Source organism: Cynocephalus volans, chromosome 1 (genome assembly GCF_027409185.1).
Source record: "Cynocephalus volans isolate mCynVol1 chromosome 1, mCynVol1.pri, whole genome shotgun sequence".
Lineage (NCBI taxonomy): Eukaryota > Metazoa > Chordata > Mammalia > Dermoptera > Cynocephalidae > Cynocephalus > Cynocephalus volans.
The window spans coordinates 208,073,166-208,093,708 of record NC_084460.1 but is presented as its reverse complement, the minus strand read 5'-3'; the positions used below and the strand labels follow the sequence as shown (position 1 = coordinate 208,093,708).

The following is a 20,543-nucleotide window of genomic DNA, read 5'->3' as shown; positions in this document are numbered from 1 at the left end:
GTTCAGGCCAAATTATTTTGTTTCTCTCCCCCCATATCTTCCCCCCAATACTTAGGCATAATCCTGTTGTTCTGCAAAGTGTTTTACTATATCTCCTTTCACTTTCTAAATTCATATACAGTGATCAAGGTTACAGAGGCTCCTAATTCACTTGAAGCTAAGTTTATTGTGCACCTTGTTCTTTGAAGTGATTTTATAAAGGGGATCTCATTGGTGATTAATTCCACGTTACTGTTTCTTATTTTCCTTGATGGTTTTTAAGTACTTTTAGAGAAAAGATAGGGATAGAAATGATTTTCGTCCATTTATTCAAAATTGAAGACCCATCCTACTACTTTTAAAACTGCATATTGCCCACCAACTGAACACCAGGAATTTTCTAATGTTCATGTCTAATTTAGAGAAAACTCAAGTAGGGCACTTGCCTAGTCTAAAGGAATATCAGACATCTAGCTAGAATTGAAATCCAAAGAAAAATCCTTTTAGGACATATGAAATAACTTGCTTATTATGTGACAATACTACATAATACTGTATGTAACACCATATGATATCATACTCCAGTATCACAGAGTAGCAAAGTCCATATCCCATTTAGAGTTAAATTGTTTGCATCATTTATATGGTAGATATTGCTGATCTAAATATTTCATAACAATTTTTCTAGCAGAAAGTAGGGAAAAGCCTTATAATAACAATATATTATTATAACAATTTTATAACATATGGAGATAAAATGTTTTAAGTGGTCCCTTCTTGTAATTTACACAAAGTCATTCTAGATCCTCATAGCAGTCCTTAATCAAACTAACTGGTCAATCAAATTCATCTGTAAATATTTTGACAGGGATATCATTTCCAAAGTATAACCTATGAGCAATAAGAAGAAAAACTTGATTCAAAATATGTCTTGTAAAAGAATACTACTTATAAAACCAGTATAATTCAATTGGTCCCACAGGTCTAATTTTGCTACACACATCTCTTTAGCAACAGAGTCGTCAGATTTTAAGAATAAAGCACTTCTTATCAAGTCTCATATTATTGGCACCTGGATTATGAATAAAAGAGGAAAATGAGCATCTGACGATTCGCTTAGTGCTTTTCAGATATCTGTCACACCTTCTAGACACTGGAGATAAAAGGCACTTCTACTCAGATCTAGAAGCCTATTCATATCTCTTCCAGAAATTTTAATAGCTCCTTTCTGTTCATATTATAAATAGAATATATAGAAAGTAAGTATATAACAATTATGTGTAAGCCATGGTAATTAAGATTAGTCAATTTATTCGGTTATTCTATCATTCATACAACAAATATTTAATTAGCACCTAAAAAGTGCAAGGTATACTGTTGGGTCTAATATTGACATATTTTCATTCGTTGGCTAGTATCCAACATGAATTTGGAACACCAGCATTGGGATATCCTATGACTGAGTACAGATATTTGCTTTCACTGCTTTAGTCCTTAGGTGCACTATTGGTTACAGTTAAAACATGTTCTAATATCAATGTTAACAAAAGCCAAACTTAAACGCAAGCACTGGTAAACATAATCTAATTCAATAATATCACAACTTATCCAAATGTAAAAATAAGCAACATATTATAAGAATAACATGATTTTAAATTGCATATTAATAAAATAAAACTATTTAAAAAGCCCCTTACCTCTTGTTTGTAACCCCTTTCCACAGGCTTCACTGGTGCCCATGAGTCCCTGCCTGACAGACTCTGGCACTAAGATACAAGGGCTCCATTTCTGTGGCTTCCACCTGTGATTACAAAGAAAAGTGGACTAGACATTTTGCCATGATAAACATACAAATAGAATACTTGAAATAGATAAATTTGAAATAAAAAAGGAAAGATTTTAAATAAAAATGGACTCAAAAGCGATGTCATAAAATCAAGCCCTGTCAAGCACTAGAGATGACAATAATCCACTCTGCTGCAGATTCATGGTTTATGCAATAATTCCATTTTTTAGAATTTGGACATTTTTTGCATAGATGGTAGTTCATACAGAAAAGTAGCCACAAAAAACATTAGAAGCACAGATTGATCTGGAAGGTGTAGATCTTTATGAACTTAAAATTGTTTCAAGAAAACAATAAAAGAAAAAAAAGAGAGAGAAAATCCCTGTGTCCCACTGGAGTATTAGAGAATCAAAGTTTGAACATCTGAAAGTTTGGAGTGCAAACCTTCACACTGGATCTTCTGTTTCTAATTTTTTATAAGGTGCTTTCTGGGACTTTGAAGTAACTCAAACATCTCAATAGGTTAAAGAATAAAAGGACAGGTGGGGGCCTGGGACCCTATCTTATCTGATAGTTCATTTAGGGAAAACCAATGGACCCAACTCTGATAAAATACCAAGATTTCTATTCCTCAGAGTAAATAGTCTCTAGGGAAGTCTTCTGGTTTTTCTTCTCTCACATCGACAAAGCTCTATGTTTATGACTCACAGGGTATAGACTATGAGCCACGTCCTTAAACCTGTCTCTTCACAATGTTCCAGAAAACCCAAGCCATAAGTAGAACCACAGGTTCTGCTCTTTCATTAAGTATATTTTCACATTTTTTTCAGATAAGCCAGTACTTTTGCTAGGAGAGCCACTTCAAAAAAATTAAAAAGAAAGAATAAGAAAAATGAAATAAAATAAAAACATCATTGACATCATTCAAGTGCGCTTCCTAATGGGAATAACCGAAGAGATGGGGAAAAATCAAGAAACAGTTAAACAGAAAACCTTTCATGTTTAAAGAAATCACCTATTAATTTTAAATAGTTGTAAATTTAGTTGGTCGATGCACAGACTCATTCAGCATGATTCTAAAACACAGAAGCTAAAATGGTAAGGGGTTTTAGGCGAACTTTTCAACTAGGAGATATCATTCATAAAGATCCTTTGAGTTTACACAGGTTTTCTAGAACAAAATAAAACCAAAGAATACAGTCTCTTTCAGTTTGCTGAATAGACTGAAAGGGAAGGAATGAATTTTTAGAATTCTCTCATGGAACTTTCAGTTTTAGGATGATAAACCTGGGCTCAGAGAGGTTAAATGATATGTCCCAGACTGTCAGAACAAGCTGGTTGTCAGCCCTAAGTCTCTGGATACTCTTGTCTACATCTCATTGCCAATTCTACCTAGGGATAAAGGATTCTGTCATGTCTTTTCCATTACTTACTAATTTAATGTGTTGGAGATGCTTAAATGCACAGGAAAAATTAAATAGACATTTGGATTCTGTTTTAATTTGGTAAAAATGTGAATATGTCACCTTAATGGAGTCAAAAATATGTAAGAAGATAATGATAAAAGCCTATCTTAACTTGCTTCTTAAATAACTTCCTCTATCTTACAATGAAGGTGAAAGCAAACTCTAAGTCAGAATTATCTTGTTCAAAATTGAAGGATGATTTACTAAGCAGCAGAAATCATGCTGATAGCTTGGACACAATTTGAACTGAGCATCAGATAAATGATACAATGATCTAACCCATACACATGGGAACTGATTTTGGGGAAAATGGCAGGAGGTCAATGCTGGAAATGAGTTCAAACATGGATGGCTAAATTGAGTGCAACAGGAGATTAAAGAGAGTGGGCAACAGAATGGAAGAGCCCACTAACAGTTTCTACAACTTTATCTGATTATAATAGCCCTGGGTTCATAAAAATGTCTAATATTTGATTTGGTTATTTTTTTCACTTGGCTGCTTTCCTTGAGAGCTCTTTTGCTGGGCTCAGAAATTTCAATACATGGTACAAAAGGATGAATATTGACAATGTTTCCATAGTGGCCCTGTGGTTAATAAGGGAAAACTGGTAGTCTGTGCACATTCCCAATGTTTATTTTCATCCTCCCCAAATTGATCATCAGAGAGAAACAATGGGAGTAAAGGATGATAAAATTGATAGCAATTTAGATTTTTTCAATGATACTCCTAAACTTTACCTAAAGTGAGAAGTCTCCTTTAAAAAAAAGAAAATAACTTACATTTTCTGAAAAAATTATCCCTTGATTTTTACAGCTTTAAGATATCGTTTCTCGAACAATCAGGAGAAATACTAGGCATTTTTAACAAAGACATATTTAAGCATGCTGATAAAGCTATATGATTTTTAAGGCCACAGGCTATTTTCACAAATCAATACAACTCAACAGTGATTGAATATAATCCAAATATACTTTGAAGAAATGTTTTAATCAAATTTAAAGCTGTCAAATGTTATAGAAGTAGAAGTTTATAGCTAAACACCAAAACTGCAGGTATAATTTTTAGAAATAATAATTACTGATTTGCCAAGAGGGAATGTAATGTGTAGGGAGCATATATAGTTTAAGAGTTACTCATTTTTTTAAAAAATATTTTATCCATGGGTGAAGCTTTTTCTCTAACTAGATGGTTTCTCAAAATATGTATGTAATAAAAATTGAGTCCAAAACCAATTTTAATTAAAATGAATAATTATTAAGAGAATACAAATTTGTTCTTAATTCTTGATTAAAGTTTTAGGATGAGAACAATACTGTAAGGGTTGGTTACCTCCTCTGTGTGTGTGTGGGTGTGTGTGCTCATGTATGTATGTATACGCATACATGCACACACACACACACACGAGTATATATTGTTTTTCTCCCCCAGGTAAGGACGTCATCCTGAATCTCTTTGAATCATGATCCTCAAAATTAATTGGCTGAGTGGCAGAAGTCCAGCAGCAAACTTACAGTCAAAACATGTTTTTTCCCCTGTTAATCAGACTTTCATATTCTTTACTCCTTCCAAATATATTCCATTTAAGAGTGGAAACATTGAAGTATTTGAAGATATACAACATTACTTCATCTTATTTTTTACTAAACAACCATATATTTCGTTGAAAAAAAGGTGATGATTTATACTAATGTCTAATGATAATTTAAAAAGGTAACTAATTACCAATATAAAGGGCACAATGAGACATCTTCACACTCTCTCTCTTCAAATAAGGTATCAGGGCATTCCTGGCCTCCGTTGGCTGCTTCTTGGATGATAATCCTGTATCGAGACTGTTTTATTGTGGCATTTCCTGAAGTAAAGGAAAAATAAAATTATAGTGCCCTTTTATGTTGATGCAGATTAAAATTCAGAAAGCAAATCAAAAAAAAAAGGAGAGGTAAAGTAAACACATGTAGAAAGACACCTAGGAAATAAGAATAATAAGCAAAGATGAGAATTTAATACTTAAAGTTACTTCTGTGAGATAGACATACTATACTTCATAATTTGGATTTCAAATATATGTACGTGTTCTAATATGCAAAGATTGTTTCCCACTGTCTTAATGTGTTTTAAATTAACTAGGATCTATATTACCAATGGCATGAGAGTTACATGGCATGATCTGAGTGGCCCCCAAAATCTTCCTTGATTTCAAAACAATAGTTCAAGAGCCTGGAGTTTTATTATTAGCAATTAACTCCCTTGAGTAAGGCATTTCCCTCTCTAGGCTACTTTTTATAAAACAAATACTCCTTTTAAAATTAATATATTTATAATCTATTTATTTATAGGTATTCATTTATTATATTTCATATCCTCACAACCTCATAACCAATATGCATGTAATTGGAATTTAGAGAAGAGGCACTAAAATTAGGAAAGAACAAAATATTGTTTACTTCGTGGTTTTGCTGAGACACAGAAGTAGTAATAGGCACCTCAAAAACAGACAACTGATGCTTACTTTAATGTGGTAGAGACTGTTCTATTTCACAATTTTTAAATATCTTCTGAAACAATTATTGTTATAATGTTTGGCAACTATTTCAATTACCATGTGCAAGATAATAATATTGTATGCACAAAATAAGCAGACATAAATTTCTGATGTACAGAATTTACAACTACACAGGAAGAAAAGGGGACAAATATATACACAACTAGTCACAAGACATGGTAGAGTGTGAAAAATATCAGATAGTGATACATTGTTAGGTGGGTAAAGAAGAAAGAGTAATCATTTTTTATTCTGGAAACTGAAAGGAGCTCACAGAAGAGGCAGATTTATCCTGGGTCTTGAAGGCTGAATAGAAAAAGATATATATAGGATGAAGCCATTTTAGGCCAAGAAATCAGTTTGAGAAAAGGCACTGAGACATAAGAGCACAAGGAATTTACAGAGAAAGACACATGACTATATTCAGAAGAAAGGTACGTGTGTCAGGCCTGAGAGTGTGCACACGGAGAGGTGGAAGAGAGCGAGAGAGCACAGTGAAGGTTACAAAGAACACAGAGAAGGGGAAACGTAGGAGAAAAGGAATTAATTGGTAGGTATGGGACAGGTAACGGACCTAATCATGTTAAGAGGTTAATCTCTAGAAATTCAGTGAACTAAGTGGGGCAAAACCAAAAAAGAAAAAGGAGCATTTATTAAAATTATACATGCACATTTTTTTTAGATCATTAATACAAGACTTACAGTGAGAAGCAACTACCCACTACCTGAACTCCCCTACTCCTTGTCTTCCTCCTCAGAGGGAACACTTTTAACTGTTTCTGTATTCAGTTCTCCTGTGGTTACCTCCAAATCTATAAACAACATGCTTGTGTCATTACTTCTTGATTTATGAACGTTAGACATTACCTTTTGGCACTCTGCTATAATTGGTGAGAATTTACTTTGCACTACCTTTCAAATTTTTACAATCATATAGCTATTTTTATCTTTCGGCCCTGCTCTTCATTCCTGTCCTCCGTCAGACCAGCCCCACAGCTCTGCAGAGTCCCCCAGGGAGGACAGGCTTTTGCCTCCACCACACCCACCTTCCTGCTAGGTTAGGTGGTGGATTCCTGGGCTGTGTCATCAGTCTCTCTGCTCTTCAGTCTAGTCCATTAATGTCTGGCTTCCATAAGTGAGTTTAGATCTCTCATCCACTGATGGCCCTCTCCTTTTGTTTTTCACAAGGAATTAGGGCTTTGAAAAGTCCTTTTCTATCATTTTTCACAAGATCTTGAGACGGAAAAGAGACCAGTATGTCTGCATATTTCGCGACCTTGAACTGGAAGTGAAGGAAATGTACAGGATCTTTTCCATTTGCTCCATAGCTACTGTCTTTGTCCTTCTTTAACCTGCTCTGCACCTAAGGAGCTAACCAGAGGAGGATTGCATCAGTGGTCCCCTTGCCCACTGGCAAGGTTTGGGTTTGGCCAATGGGGGATGAGGCACATAATGGATGGGGGAAAAAAAGAGGGCAAGACGATAGAGAGGTCAGGGAATTTATTCCGGATTCCATCCTCTGCATCACCTCAAGCTGTCTCCCTCTCTCTACCAAAAGACCCAGTTCCTATGAGTGGCAATTGCCTACAGCTATTTTCATTGGGTTCCACTAATTGCCCTTTCCTGCCATCTTTCAGGCTCCCAGCCATCACTAGCTCAGGTACTAAACCATCATCCCCTGCTAGTTTACGTTAACACTGCCCACTCCATTGTAAATAGTCCCTTCATTAAATTTTCTTCAGTTGCCCCATTTGATGGGCCACCTGTTTCCTGACAGAACATGTCAATAAAGTCAAAGGAGAAATTCTGCTATTTGATAGGGGAATGTTGTCATTGCACTTTTTAAAAATGTAGTTAAGGCCCTATGGGGAGTACAGAAATAGCAGCTTAACAATAAAGAAAAATGTAACTGAAATAGTTTTGCATAATAATAGGAAAAGCCATTTTCATTTGGGTGGGGACAATCTTGGTAAATAATTATGCATTTAGGAAAAAGTATTTTCCCCCACTCCCAGTGAATTCCAATTACACTGTATTTACTCTAAAAATTATTGTTTAGCCTTAGAATGTGTAAAAATTATTGTTTAGCCTTAGAATGTGTATGAGTGTGGGTTTGTGTGTGTGTGTGTTTTGTCCAAATATTATCTTAGGAGACTGGAAATTAAGATTGAAGACACTAAAAAAAAAAAAAAAATGAAAGGGACATTTCACCTCATATTGAGAGAGACACCCTAAAGGGAACTAGACCTAGAACATGAATCAGTGCTTCTCTCTTCTGCAATGTGCACGCACACACAACACACACGATACACATTCACAGAGGTATTCTGCCTTTATGGTGTGACTCCAGGTCAAAGGATTCAAAGTTTGAGAAAGATAGTTGCATTGATTTTCATGCCCTACAGATGTTGAGGTTGGAGGTTGAAAAGGATAGATTCTATGATGAAAACAAACATTTAGCACAGAGATAAGATTTTCAGGAGAGGAAACTGACTAGCACTACAAAAAAATGAAGAAAAAGGCACACCTCTTTGAAAAGAGAGGTATAGAGTTAAGGTGTCTTGAGATAGGGAAACAACACCATGATGTGTGAGATGGCTGCTAAGAGTTTATGTAGGTGTGTGTGTTTCTTTGTCCTTGAACAGTGGAATAGTCATATGTAGCATTCAGTTTTAAAGGATTTTCCCCTTCCTATGACATAAGTGCCTCAAATTATGGCCAGACCTACAGCAGAATCTGTTACATACAACAGGCTTGATTTAGTAGTGGTGGTGTGGCTAACTCAAGGGTGTACCCCTGGAAAGTATACCTGGAATGGAGCAGTCAGCAGTCTTCTCACTCCACCCCTACTTTGAAGCCAGCATGAGGGTAGCAGATCTGTATTAAGGAAGGACAATAATTCCAGAAATCCCAGAGGGGACTAGTAGCCAAAGAAGTGGATGCCTGAGGCAGCCCCTGATATCATGGTTTGAAGCCAGGCAAGAGAAGATGAACGAAAGGCCAAATGGAGTTCTCAGGAAGTGATGGCAAACAAAGCCCCCTTGTTCCATTGAATATACAAGAAAAAGTGATTTCTAGGAAGTGGATATAGAAAGGGGAGGACAGTGGCTTTGCAGGTGGAAGACATTTAGATTACACATGGATGCAAAACATACTAAAACTTTACAGGAATTATCACCTTCATCTACGTCAGATACGCTTCAGGGCATTTTGCATATGCTATCTTATTTTATTATTATAACACCATATGAGGTTGGTATTCTTATTATTATTCCTGTTTTATTAATGAGAAAATGGAGGGTGGAAAAGGTAAATAATTTGTCCAAAGTCACCTAGATAGGATTGAAATTGTGCTTGGCCAGCATTAAAATCCGTGATCTTTCCATTAAAGGAGACTTTACACTAAGATGACAAGAAAGAGAGGGGCAGGGGAGAAATCTGAATCTTAGTTCCTCTCTTATTCCCAAGGGAAGCCTCTTCCTTTTTAAACAATTCTTCAATAGCACACTGTTTGCAGAAGGCTTCAGTGTCAATAAAAACAATAATATTCGCAGGGCTTTGTGAGCGATGCCTCCAACCTCACTATGCCTATGAAAAATAACAATAAATTAAAGTGACTGTTTGCAAATATAAACAATTGCTCAAGCATGATTATGATAATAAGCAACGTTTAAATTCGGTTTTTATTTTTGCATATTTTATCATCATTAAGTCATCAGGCATAATTAAAGCTTAAGTTATTAATTATAATCAAAAGAAGTAACATTTAGAAAAGATGGCAATTTAAAGATTAAGAGCCATATTTAACATGAAAACATACGAGTGGGCTACAAACATTGAAGGGTATTTACAGATTCTTTGGGAAGGTCTACACCAGTTTTTCTCAGAAAGACAGTAGCAAGGGTGGAAGAAATAAGTATGTAAAGAGTAGCTTCAGGTGATTTGTGGTGAGGTGAGCTAAGGCACACCACACTCAATTCAAGTTGTGTTGAGCCCTGATGCCATGGGTATTCAATCAGTGATTTGGAATAAAGAATTGACTAGGTTTGCAACTGGTCTAAAATGTGAGAATGAGGGAAAACCAAGTTCACAGCAGAACATAGGTGAACACAGACACTGGCAGATAGGAGAGGCAGGGTGGGAGGGGGGGCTCCTAAAGGCAAGCAGATCCAATGCCAACCTGCAGATTCTGATTAGCAGGCTTTTTTAAAGTGAGCTCTAGGGCTTTGTTTTGTTTCTTAAATATCACCATTACTGAGTAGACCTCAGTGACACATTATTCTTCATGGCACCAATATTCTTCCAGCTTATCACTTTGCAACTCTTGCTTCTCACCCTGGAGCTCTTTGTCTTATTCTCCACTTACACATCTAATTCACCATCCAAAAAAACAACTATCCATCTGCTAGTGATTCCTCTCTAATCCATCTTGAAGCAAAAGGATGACACCTATGATATTTTAAGATTCATTACATAAACAGCCATGCATTAAATACTTCCTGAGGTTAATTTACAACCCTCATATCTGTTAGACTTCAGGCAATTCCTTTAACCTTGGTAGGCCTCAGCTTCCTAGGCTGTAAAACAGGCTAAACAGAGAGTTCCTAGTTCTTTTGACTGCTGTGAAGATTACATGAGACACTGCATGTAAAGCATGTACACATTGCCTAGTACAGGGAATTTTCTCTAGCATAATGTGAATTCATGAAAGAAGAATAGAAGAAAGATTAAAATAAATAGTAGAAGAAAATATTCAATAATTGAGTCTCCTCTAATTTAAAGAAAGAAGGGAGAGAAGGGATAGTGTGAAGTTGGTAATGAATACAAAATTGTAGCTACACAAGACGAATAATATCTAGTGTTCTACAGCACTGTAGGGTGACTATAATTAACAGCAATTTATTGTATACTGTCAATTAGCTATAACAGAGGATTTCGAATGTTCCCAATACAAAGAAATGATAAATATTTGAGGTAATGAAAAAAATCAGTGATTGCCAGGATTTGCGGGAGTAGGGTGGGATGAATTGGTGGAGCACATAGGATTTTTAGGGCAGTGGAACTATTCTGTATGAAACTGTAATGGTGAATATGTGACATTATGTATTTGACAAAATTCATAGAACTGTACAACACAAAGAGGGAACCCTAATGTGAAACTGAGTTAATAATATATCAATATTGGGTTGTAATTTTAACAAATGTACCATACCGATGTACGATGTTAATAATAAAGAAACTGTGTATGTGGGCGGAGGGGTATGGGAAATGTCTATTTTCTACTCAATTTCTCTGTAAACCTAAAACTGCTATAAAAACAAAGTCTATTACTCAGAGAGAATGAAAAAAGTGACAAACTAGCTTTCAATTCAGAGCTGGGTCTCATTATGTTCTGTACATGTAGAAGTATACCATGGGTGGCTTAAAACCATTCCATGTTCCTGGGAAGCTAAACTACAATTGCAAGGCAATTAGTACCTACTAACACCTTCTCCTATTAGTGGAGAGGAATGGATAGGATGATCAAATGTCCTGTCTGTTCAGGGCAGGCCTGGTTAATGCCTATTGTCCTGCCTTAAATCATAGTGCCTTCATTCACTCTCAGAAGTGTCTTGGTTTGTATGAAAAATTATATGATCACTCAGACAAAGACAATCACCCCCATGTGAATGTAAAAAACAAGCACATTTGTTTCTCATCACAGCACAGGATTGCATTTCAAATGTGTGGAAAAGGTAGACTGCAGCGCTGTTCTCAAATGATCTATTCAGTCTGATCACTGCACCATTTTTATTTCCTGCCACAGAATTCTGCTTGAGATAGCAGTTCCTGATGGTTTTGTGCCCCAAGCACACTTGCTCAGGAGTCATTAAATTAAAAATTGAAGGGAAAGGAGAGCATAGGGCCTATCTCAAAATAACTGACTGGAGCTACTTTATACATGTTACTGTGATAGAAACATCACAAGTAGATGCTACATAACTGAAGAGAACTGGCACTGAATCCAAGTGGAGCATTAATAGAAGATGAAAAAAAAAATTCACTTGGCCAAAATTCCAAAACATCACTAAAAAGTCTGTTTCTAAGTCAAGACTGACAAAGATCTCAGTATGATGTGAGGCAGCCCAACTTTCTTCAACATTAAATCCCTCCCTAAGTACATTCACTCTGCTGACTAATCATACACAAGAGAACACTCCTTTCTAATTTCTTCCTGACCACTGTTGAGAGTCAAACAGATTTGATTTCTGTTTTTAGAAAGGGAACAAAACCAGGGATTCACCACCAGCCCAACTACCTCCCACTTAAATTTGGAGAAATAGATACCGTGACTCAGTTCTCAGAGGGAAGCATTTACCACATTCAGTGTTGTCATCATTGATAAATATTTATCAGGTGTCTATTATATGTAGGCAACTCACTTAGATGCTGGGTATTACACTGAAATATATATACATGCATTATTAAATCTCCCCAGTGCAACACAAGTGAAACTTGATGGATGGATAATAATGTAAAAAGTTTTCCATAGTCTGATAAGCATTCAGAAATGATAATATAAACTTTGCATTATTATCCAAAGGTCATTAACTCAGTATGCTCTTTGTCTTTTAAGGAGAAAGGGAAGCTTAAGTGGTGAAAAATGCAATTCCCTGGAAGACCTATGAGTAGGAAGCTTTCATATAATTCCTCCCTATTCATCTTGATGTTCCATACATACAGCAGATACGTCAAGAGCAGCTTCCTCCCATAGAACTCCCTTCCAGCCTAAACTTTGAAGTACTTCAAAATGAACACTGATCTAAAGACCCTTTCTATCTGTGCATGGATGAAATTAAGCAAAATGGAAAAGCTTTTCTGCTGAACTTTCCAGAAGTGTTTAAAATAGGCTCCAGGATATCCATATACTTCTTGCATTTTGAAATGTTGCTTGAAAAACTTCATTCTATATTCTTAAATTTTCATAACCATCATTCATTTTGCAACAGAACCAAAATTCAATGGATCTGGCAACAGACAAGACCTCCAGGCTTGGATTTCTAAGTTTAGCTCATTGACGAATTGCTTTATGACCCTGGCAATGCACTTAACCTTTCAGAACTTCAATTTTCCTACTTGTCCTATGTGGGTAACACTGCTGAGCCAATTCACATGACAGCTGTTAGAAATGACTAATTAAATGGGATTAAAAACTTTTGAGAACAAGATATATATACCAGTGAACTTAAAATTCTTTATATGTAAGCCCTGAACATAGACTTCAAAAGAAGCAACTCAGATTTACATTTGTATGAATTATCCAGGGTAAGAGTTGAGGCAAATAACCATTTTTTTCCTATGGTAGGCATCACATACTCACAGAGGCCTATGCAGTACTTCTAAATTTTCAGGGATTCTCTCTAATTTCTTTTGCTTCGTATCCCCAACCATTGCTGATCTTAAAAACATCTCCAATTTAGAGAGCTAACCTTATCAGTGACCCTCTTTGAGTCTGGTCTTTCCTCTCACTCTCTACATATCACACTGAAGTCATTCAGAGCTGATCTCACTGTCTGCTCAACCCATGTGGTCCTCAACCCCAGCTGTATATCAGAACCTCAGGGGTCATTTATGAACTTCTAATGTCCCTCCAACCCAAACCAGTTAAACCATAATGTCTGTTGAGTGGGGCTCACACATCGGTATGTTTTTAAAAGTCCCCATGGCAGAGAACCACCGATTTAGCATAATTAAAGCAGTGTCTCTTATTAATCCTATGTGTAAAACAAGAAAAATACAATGCAGCATTCTTAATCAAGCAATAGAAAACAAATGAGAGCTAGCTAAATCATTACTGCTTCTTACCACATTTTAAAAATGCAACCTACCCTCTAGCTAAGTACATCATAATGGGTATAATTGGAAATGTGTACTATACACAAGTAGTGTTGACAAAGCCATTTACAATGATGAGTTGCACTTGTCTTTTCTTCTTGCCAATGTGTGCTGAAATGACAGGGATTAATTTTTCCCCTCCTGACCCCTTTTAATTTTAGCAGATGAAGTATCTAGTGGCTGCCTGCTACAGGGCTTCTTATAAGTTGTACACCACCAGATTAAGGCTGAAATACTCTGAAATGCCATATTGTGCTCCCTACCTATGTAATAGCTAAGGAAAGAGAAGTTGAGGCACAGCCAATAATACGTGCAAAGGCCCAGACTCAAATTCCAGAGGGAGAAAGAGGGATAAGGGTGGCCAGATCACTCAGAGGAGCAAGGGGGAAAGAGAAGAAAAGAGGTCAGTTTTCCTATACAGAAAAAGAAATTGGACACATACCTAATACCATATATTATAATGAATTATTAAAGATTTAGATGCAAAAATTTCAGAAGAAAAAGGGTAATATCTTTATGATTTGGGGATAGATTAAAAAGTACCTTAAAACACAGAAATGAAAATCATTTTAAAAAGTCAATAAATTCCACTACAGTAAAATTAGCATTTCTATTCACTAAATAACAAACTTCACCTTAATTGAGGATAATTGTATCACATGTAATGAAAAAAGTTTATTATGGAGAATATAGTCTTCAAAAAAATAAGAAAAACAACCCAAGCACTTCAGTCACTTACCAAGTACTTTACATGAATCAACTCACTTAATCCTCACAACAACCCTAAAACACAGTTACTGCTATTGTCATTCCCATTTTTAAGAAAACGGAAGCAGAGAGCTTTTGTACCTAGTTCAAGGCCCCCGTATGTGGTAGAAAGGGCTTGAAACCCAAGCCGTCTGGGTCCAGAGTATGTGTTCGGCTTTCTTGCCTGTTGCCAAAACATACCTCTCTCTGGTCCTATTCCCTTCAATCCTTGGATGTTCTCTGCCGAGTGCAAGAATAATTACAATCCAACAAAATAATCTGGGTTAATGTGTTAGTCATTGGATATGGCACCTCTTCTCAGGAATCAAAACCAAGGACCAGCGTCATGGGTATGTGATCTGCACAGGCCCGTGGATGGTTTTACGCTCCGCAACAGCAGTCTTAAAATTCTTAATAATATTTTGAACAAGAGACTCTGCACTTTCCTTTGCGTAGGGCCCTGCAAATGATGTCACTAGTCCTGATAAGAACAGATGGGAATGTGGAAAATTAGCGAGATCCTCTGAGTCTCTGGGACTATCTGATTCCTGGGAAGCACACACTCAGGAGAGGCTATGGAGAAGGGTTTGTTCCAAGCTGGAGTTCTGACAGTTCCTTACTATTGTTTCTTTCTTAACATGTAAGCCCCTTGAGCAGAAGAGAGTGGTTGCATAATCAGCCAGTTATTATGTGAACTCTGCAGGATGAATGAAGAACTCAGTGCACTCCAGTCATGAAGACATACTACTAAACAATGCTGAGTAATGGTATTTTATATTCCTACCTATGATTCACATTTTTCTATTCAAGAAAACAGATTCTCCTCCTTTCTTACCCAGATAATTGAGTGGTCGCCTAATTTATCCACTGGTTTCCAACGTTGTCTCACTTCACTGTTTTGGTACTTTTCTAAAGCACAAATGTTATTTTATCATGCTCACGCTTAAAATTTAAAGGCCACCAGTATTCCAGATAAGGTCCAAACACTTTAGAAGGGCTTAAATCTCTTCATGAGCTGGTTCTGGCATATCTTTCTAACACTATTACTTATCACCCCTCCCATGCAGATTCTGCATCCCAATCATGAGCTGCCCGTATATCACTCAATTACAGTGCAGTCTCACACCACTAACCTGCACATGTATCCCCCTGCTACTTGCTATCTGTACACTTCTCTCATATTTTCCTGGCAGTTCCTGATTTACCAAATCTCACCTTCTCAGTCACATACTTCCCAAGCACTTAACTAGAGCAAAACCCCCTCTTCTCTGGCACTACAATTCCCTCTGCTTACACCTTCAATAGAAAACAAGCAGATCCCCTGTGAAAAATCCCCTTGATTAAAGTAACTTTGTTTTGGAACTAGCAGCTGGCATAAAACTTGGCACATGGTAATTCCTACAAAAAGGTTTACTGAGTTAATGACACACTCATCCATCACCATTCATTCAGTAAATACTGAGCGCTGACTTTGTGGAAGCCACTACTCAAAGTGTTCCAGCACTGAACAAGATGCAGAGCTTACATTCTAGTCGGGACAATGGTAAGTGCTACAAGGAAAACCACACAGGGTGATGAGCAAGACAGAGAACAGGGAGAAGGCGGAATAAGTGAGTCAGAGGGAGGCACTCTGAGGTGAAGACATTTGAACTGAAAACACAGTGTTGATCAAAAGGCATCCAAGCAAAGGCATGGGAGAAGAGCTTTTCAGGGAGAAGGAGCAGCATGTGAAAGTCTTACTGATGGAACAAGCCTGGTCAGAAAGGAAGCCAGTATTGACAGTGGGATGTAAAGGAGGGAGTGGGAGGTGGGTTGTGGGTTCACAACATTGTGTAGCATCAGACAGGGAGGGTGGAGACCTTCTGATGATTTCTTCCACCCACTGCCATAGCCTTCCTTGTCCCTAGACTCTCTCCACCTCCCTTCACCTACATCTCTTTTGGGAGTGCATCTAATGAGTGGCATATAAATCGTGACTTTGGCAAAAAGAAAAGGACATATGCAGCTCTCGTTTCTCTTTCCTTCCCTTTTTTTCTGGGTACATCTGCTCAGAAGATGCACGTATTCTGCTCTGTTCTTAGCTGTGCTCACCCAAGGAGAGTTTTTAGCTATCCAGCATGATCTGTGACCAGGTGGGAAAGTCTGTCTACTTCTGGGGTTGCCAATCAGCAAGTATTTTGATCTCCTCTGCTTTGACTAACTCTCAGTTGTTTCAGACTTGGGGTGGAAAAAAAGATGAGTGGAGAAAAGCCAGAACTCCTCAAAGTCCAAGACCATGTATGACCTCGTTGGTCATGTATAATGTTATTTCATGTTCCATGCTATATAATTAAATATATATTCACTAAACTCCTATTATTGTCCTGCTATAAGAAAGTCTCTCTTTAAACATACACACACTTGCACACACACACTTCTAAGTATCTTCTGTTTATAAAATATACAATATTTATGGTTTGAGCTTGAGTACACATGGCTCCTACAACTCATTCTGGGGAGACAAACTACATAGTTGAGGATGAGGAGGGAATTATCACATATTGAGCAACTGTTGTTGAGTTAGCCTCCTCATATGGAAGAAGAAAACCCTATGAAGTAAGTTGTCCTGTCCATGTTACATGTTATTTCTGTGTTACCAATGAGCATATAGGGTTTCAGAGACGTTAACTAAATTTCAAAACACACAACTTAGAAGTGGCAACACCAGGAGTCCACCACAAGTATGTTAGGTTCTAAAGGTCACGGTCAAGCTCTCTCTGCCACACATGAATGAATTGGAGAGAAGCTTAGGATATAACATAATTAAATGCTAAACTAAATATAATCAAGTATCAACTCAATAAGCATCGTGGTCATTTATCAATGGTGGAGAATACCATTGCCTCAAGTTAGAAATCAGCACCCTTCGAACAGAAATTGTCACCATATTCACACAATCTGCATTCCTACTTTGATTACTGTCCGTGAGGTCTCAAAATACAGTTATGATAAGCATATTTTAAGTATCAGTGAATTTTATTTAACTTGGAAAGATCTCAAATGACAGAGTCTATCATTCCTGGCATACTTATTTTTGGATATTTTATTTTTTATCATTGAAAACATGCCATTCAGTATATATTCTATCTGAGCCCTCTATATGTAGCAGCTTAATTTTGAAGCAACTTCAAAAGATTGGCAGAATATCCAGTGCTGATTTTTCTTCTGGGGACACTTAAAAGTTGTTTGTCTAAACAATGAGCAATCTATTTCAGTCTGAGCATGAATTTAAAAGTGTCTCGATTTGTTACCATACGTAAATTATTTGCTGTTCTTATAAAACCTGGAGTTTCAAATTGACATATTTAAATTCCAACATTTAACTCTACCTCTAACTCTGAGCTTTGTTATAGTAAGACAAATTAAAGTTTATAAATCTACCATCATATTAGCTAATCCAGTGAGTCAAAAACCTCCAGAAACCACTCTCTAATTTAGAATCATATTAAGATGTGACCAAAGCCAAGGAAATGAAAAAAAATTAATTTATTCTTTTTAACTGCAGATTATTTTATAAACTTAAAGTAACACCCCAGGTAAATCAAAACTAATTTATTCTATTTCTTCATAGGAAGCACATCAAAAGTCTAAAAATAAACTCCTAATTAGAGTGGATAACTTGGTTTCTGAAAAAACAACTCATTTATCTCTATAGACAAATAGGGATCATATTGTATTGTATGCAGAGAATTCTAGAGATATGAGAACAAAACCAGCCAGAAGTACAAGCATTTTGATAAGAAAGAGACTTCACATTCAAAGAAACACAGATTTTTGCCACCAATGCTAACAGTAAATCATTCTGAGTACCCACGTGTGCCACAGGATTTATTTACGGTAATGTAGCTTGGCTGTTGAATGAAGGAAATTAATAGTGCTTTAAAGCAACTATTATATGCAAACTAAGAAGGCATAACGTTGGGCTTCAGATGGAAAGAACAGAATTTCATGTACCAAATCTACATTTGTTTGTTTTATTTGCTTTTTTATTTATTTGGTTTTGTTGGGTATGTTGGTTTTTATTTTATGACAACCAAGACAACACTGTTTATCACAGACTACTGACAGGAATCATAGACAAGGCATTTTGATAAGAACTCAACTACACACAGACTGCATACTTTGCTTGTTTGAAGTAAAATATCTGGCACAGATCATGCTCAGGGCGAGTGCTTTCTCTCTCCCCAGTTTCTATTCCGCATGAAGGTGTTATTTTACTGCATTTATATTCTCTGGAGCTTCATTTTACTTTTCCATATTTCTACCTAATTTACAACAGCTCTCTTCCCAAACCAAAGCTGCAAAGTGAAGAGGGTGGCTTTTGAGTTGGTAACATGCTAGTTTCTGCAAATAGCTCAGCACCCAGAGGGACTGTTGGTAGCCCAAGGGAGGGAAGGAGTCAGGTTCTAAATTCCCTTCAAATTGCTGAGCTGCAGCAGCTTGGAGAGGCCAGCCTCCCTGCCTGAACCTGCACAACCTCTCTCTGAGGGGATGATCCCACACTGAGTCGCTGCTGCCTTTGGGCACCACTACCCTCATCCTTTTCCAGATGGGTCTCTGACCCGAGGGGCTGTGCCAACAGGCTGCTGAATGACTGAGTGACCTAGCACAAAAATATATATTTGGTCACCAGAGACATCTTTTTTTATATATATATAAATTGAATGAAAAGTCTGAAGGGAAGTTACTGTCAACATTGGGTGTTTGAGTTAAAGAGTTGTGTAGAGTTGGGACTGGGTAGCCATTCTGGGGCTGTATTCCTGCTGGTTATAAAGGGGTAGTGATTCAGAGCAGCCCATAAGAAGGGGCAGGACAGCAGATGTGAAGAAGTAGAGACAGGAAGAACCACAATTGCCCTGAGAGGGGAAGAAAGCAGCCTCAGGTCCTGTTTGCATTTCCAGTTCGCATAATGCCCAGATGGATTTTTTTCTCCTTATTTTTGGACATCGGTGAGATCTCCTTTTATAACTTCCCAACAAGTCCCTTCTTACCTAATGTAGCTTAAAGGCCTTTGATCTCTAAAACTGAAATTGACTTGATCAGAATAATATGGAAGGTTCTTGTCACACATTTCTTAAAGAATCTACTGGTTGATAGTTAAATTAAATGTTTTTCCAATACACTGGTTTTCAAACTTGAGTGTGTGTTAGAATCACTAAGGAAATTTGTTTAAAATTGCAGATTTTTGAGGCCCCAGTTCTGACTTCAAAAATCAGAATCTTTTAGGGTTGTAGCAAGCATCCCAGGTAGTAATGAGCTGGAGGTCCATGGACCACACTTTTAGAAACCTGTTCCAATTATTCTAAGTTTTACCTTCAGGTCAGTCTAGGCCACTGATAGATTGCACATAAACACAATTGTGCATTTCAACCTTGTAGCCTTGGGTTTTACCAAAAAAAGAAACCCTGTATTGCATTTCCTATATCTATATTGCTGAAAACAGTAACCTCTACCTCAGTTGGTGATCTCTGTTGAAATGTGAAATTCCAGTGGGACAGGGCTTTAAGGAATTAGCAATTGAATAGGTTTGCTTCGGTGAGATATTCCTATGACTTCATTATGAACAATAATAAACAAATAGACTGATGGACAAATAAGTGAATGAATAAGAAAGTAAACAAAAATAAATAAAAGGATGAGATATGTTTCCTTTTTAACCACATTTTCCGGAAGGCCAGAGACAATCAGATTCTCCAAGACCCACACATTCTGTGACCAGCATCATCACATATGTCGTTACATTAAGCTTTACATTACATTTGCAAGGTCTGTTTAAGTAGATTGGTTCTTACTGGCATCCATTTATTTAACATGGATTTACTGAGTTCTAGTCTTTCTTAAATTTATTACTAGGTATTATGGGGACTGAAAACTGAAAGGGCAAGTTTCATCCCTCAAGGAGTTCAAGTTCCTTTAAAGGGACACAGAACACCTTTACCAATAGCTAGTATGCAAGTGGTTCAGACAAGATGATGGGACTTAGGAGGTAGGAGTAGTTATTTCCAGCAGAGAGGTCAGGACAAACTCTGTGGAAGAGGCAAGGATTTACATCTCAGTATGATTTGGACTAGGAGTAGAGATGAAGAAAAAGACATTCTAGACAGAGAA

At 37.0% G+C, this 20,543-nt stretch overlaps 1 protein-coding gene across 1 annotated transcript in view; it reads right to left on the bottom strand.

The window, feature by feature from the left end:
- The window catches only part of THSD7B (thrombospondin type 1 domain containing 7B), a 691,892-nt gene that overhangs the window by 343,715 nt on the left and 327,634 nt on the right, over nucleotides 1–20,543 (bottom strand). The window contains exons 10-11 of the mRNA XM_063077053.1: nucleotides 4,955–5,084; nucleotides 1,677–1,780 (exon numbers count right to left, since the gene is read on the bottom strand). Of these exons, the coding sequence (XP_062933123.1) occupies nucleotides 1,677–1,780; nucleotides 4,955–5,084 (234 nt within the window). The remainder of the gene's footprint in view (nucleotides 1–1,676; nucleotides 1,781–4,954; nucleotides 5,085–20,543) is intronic.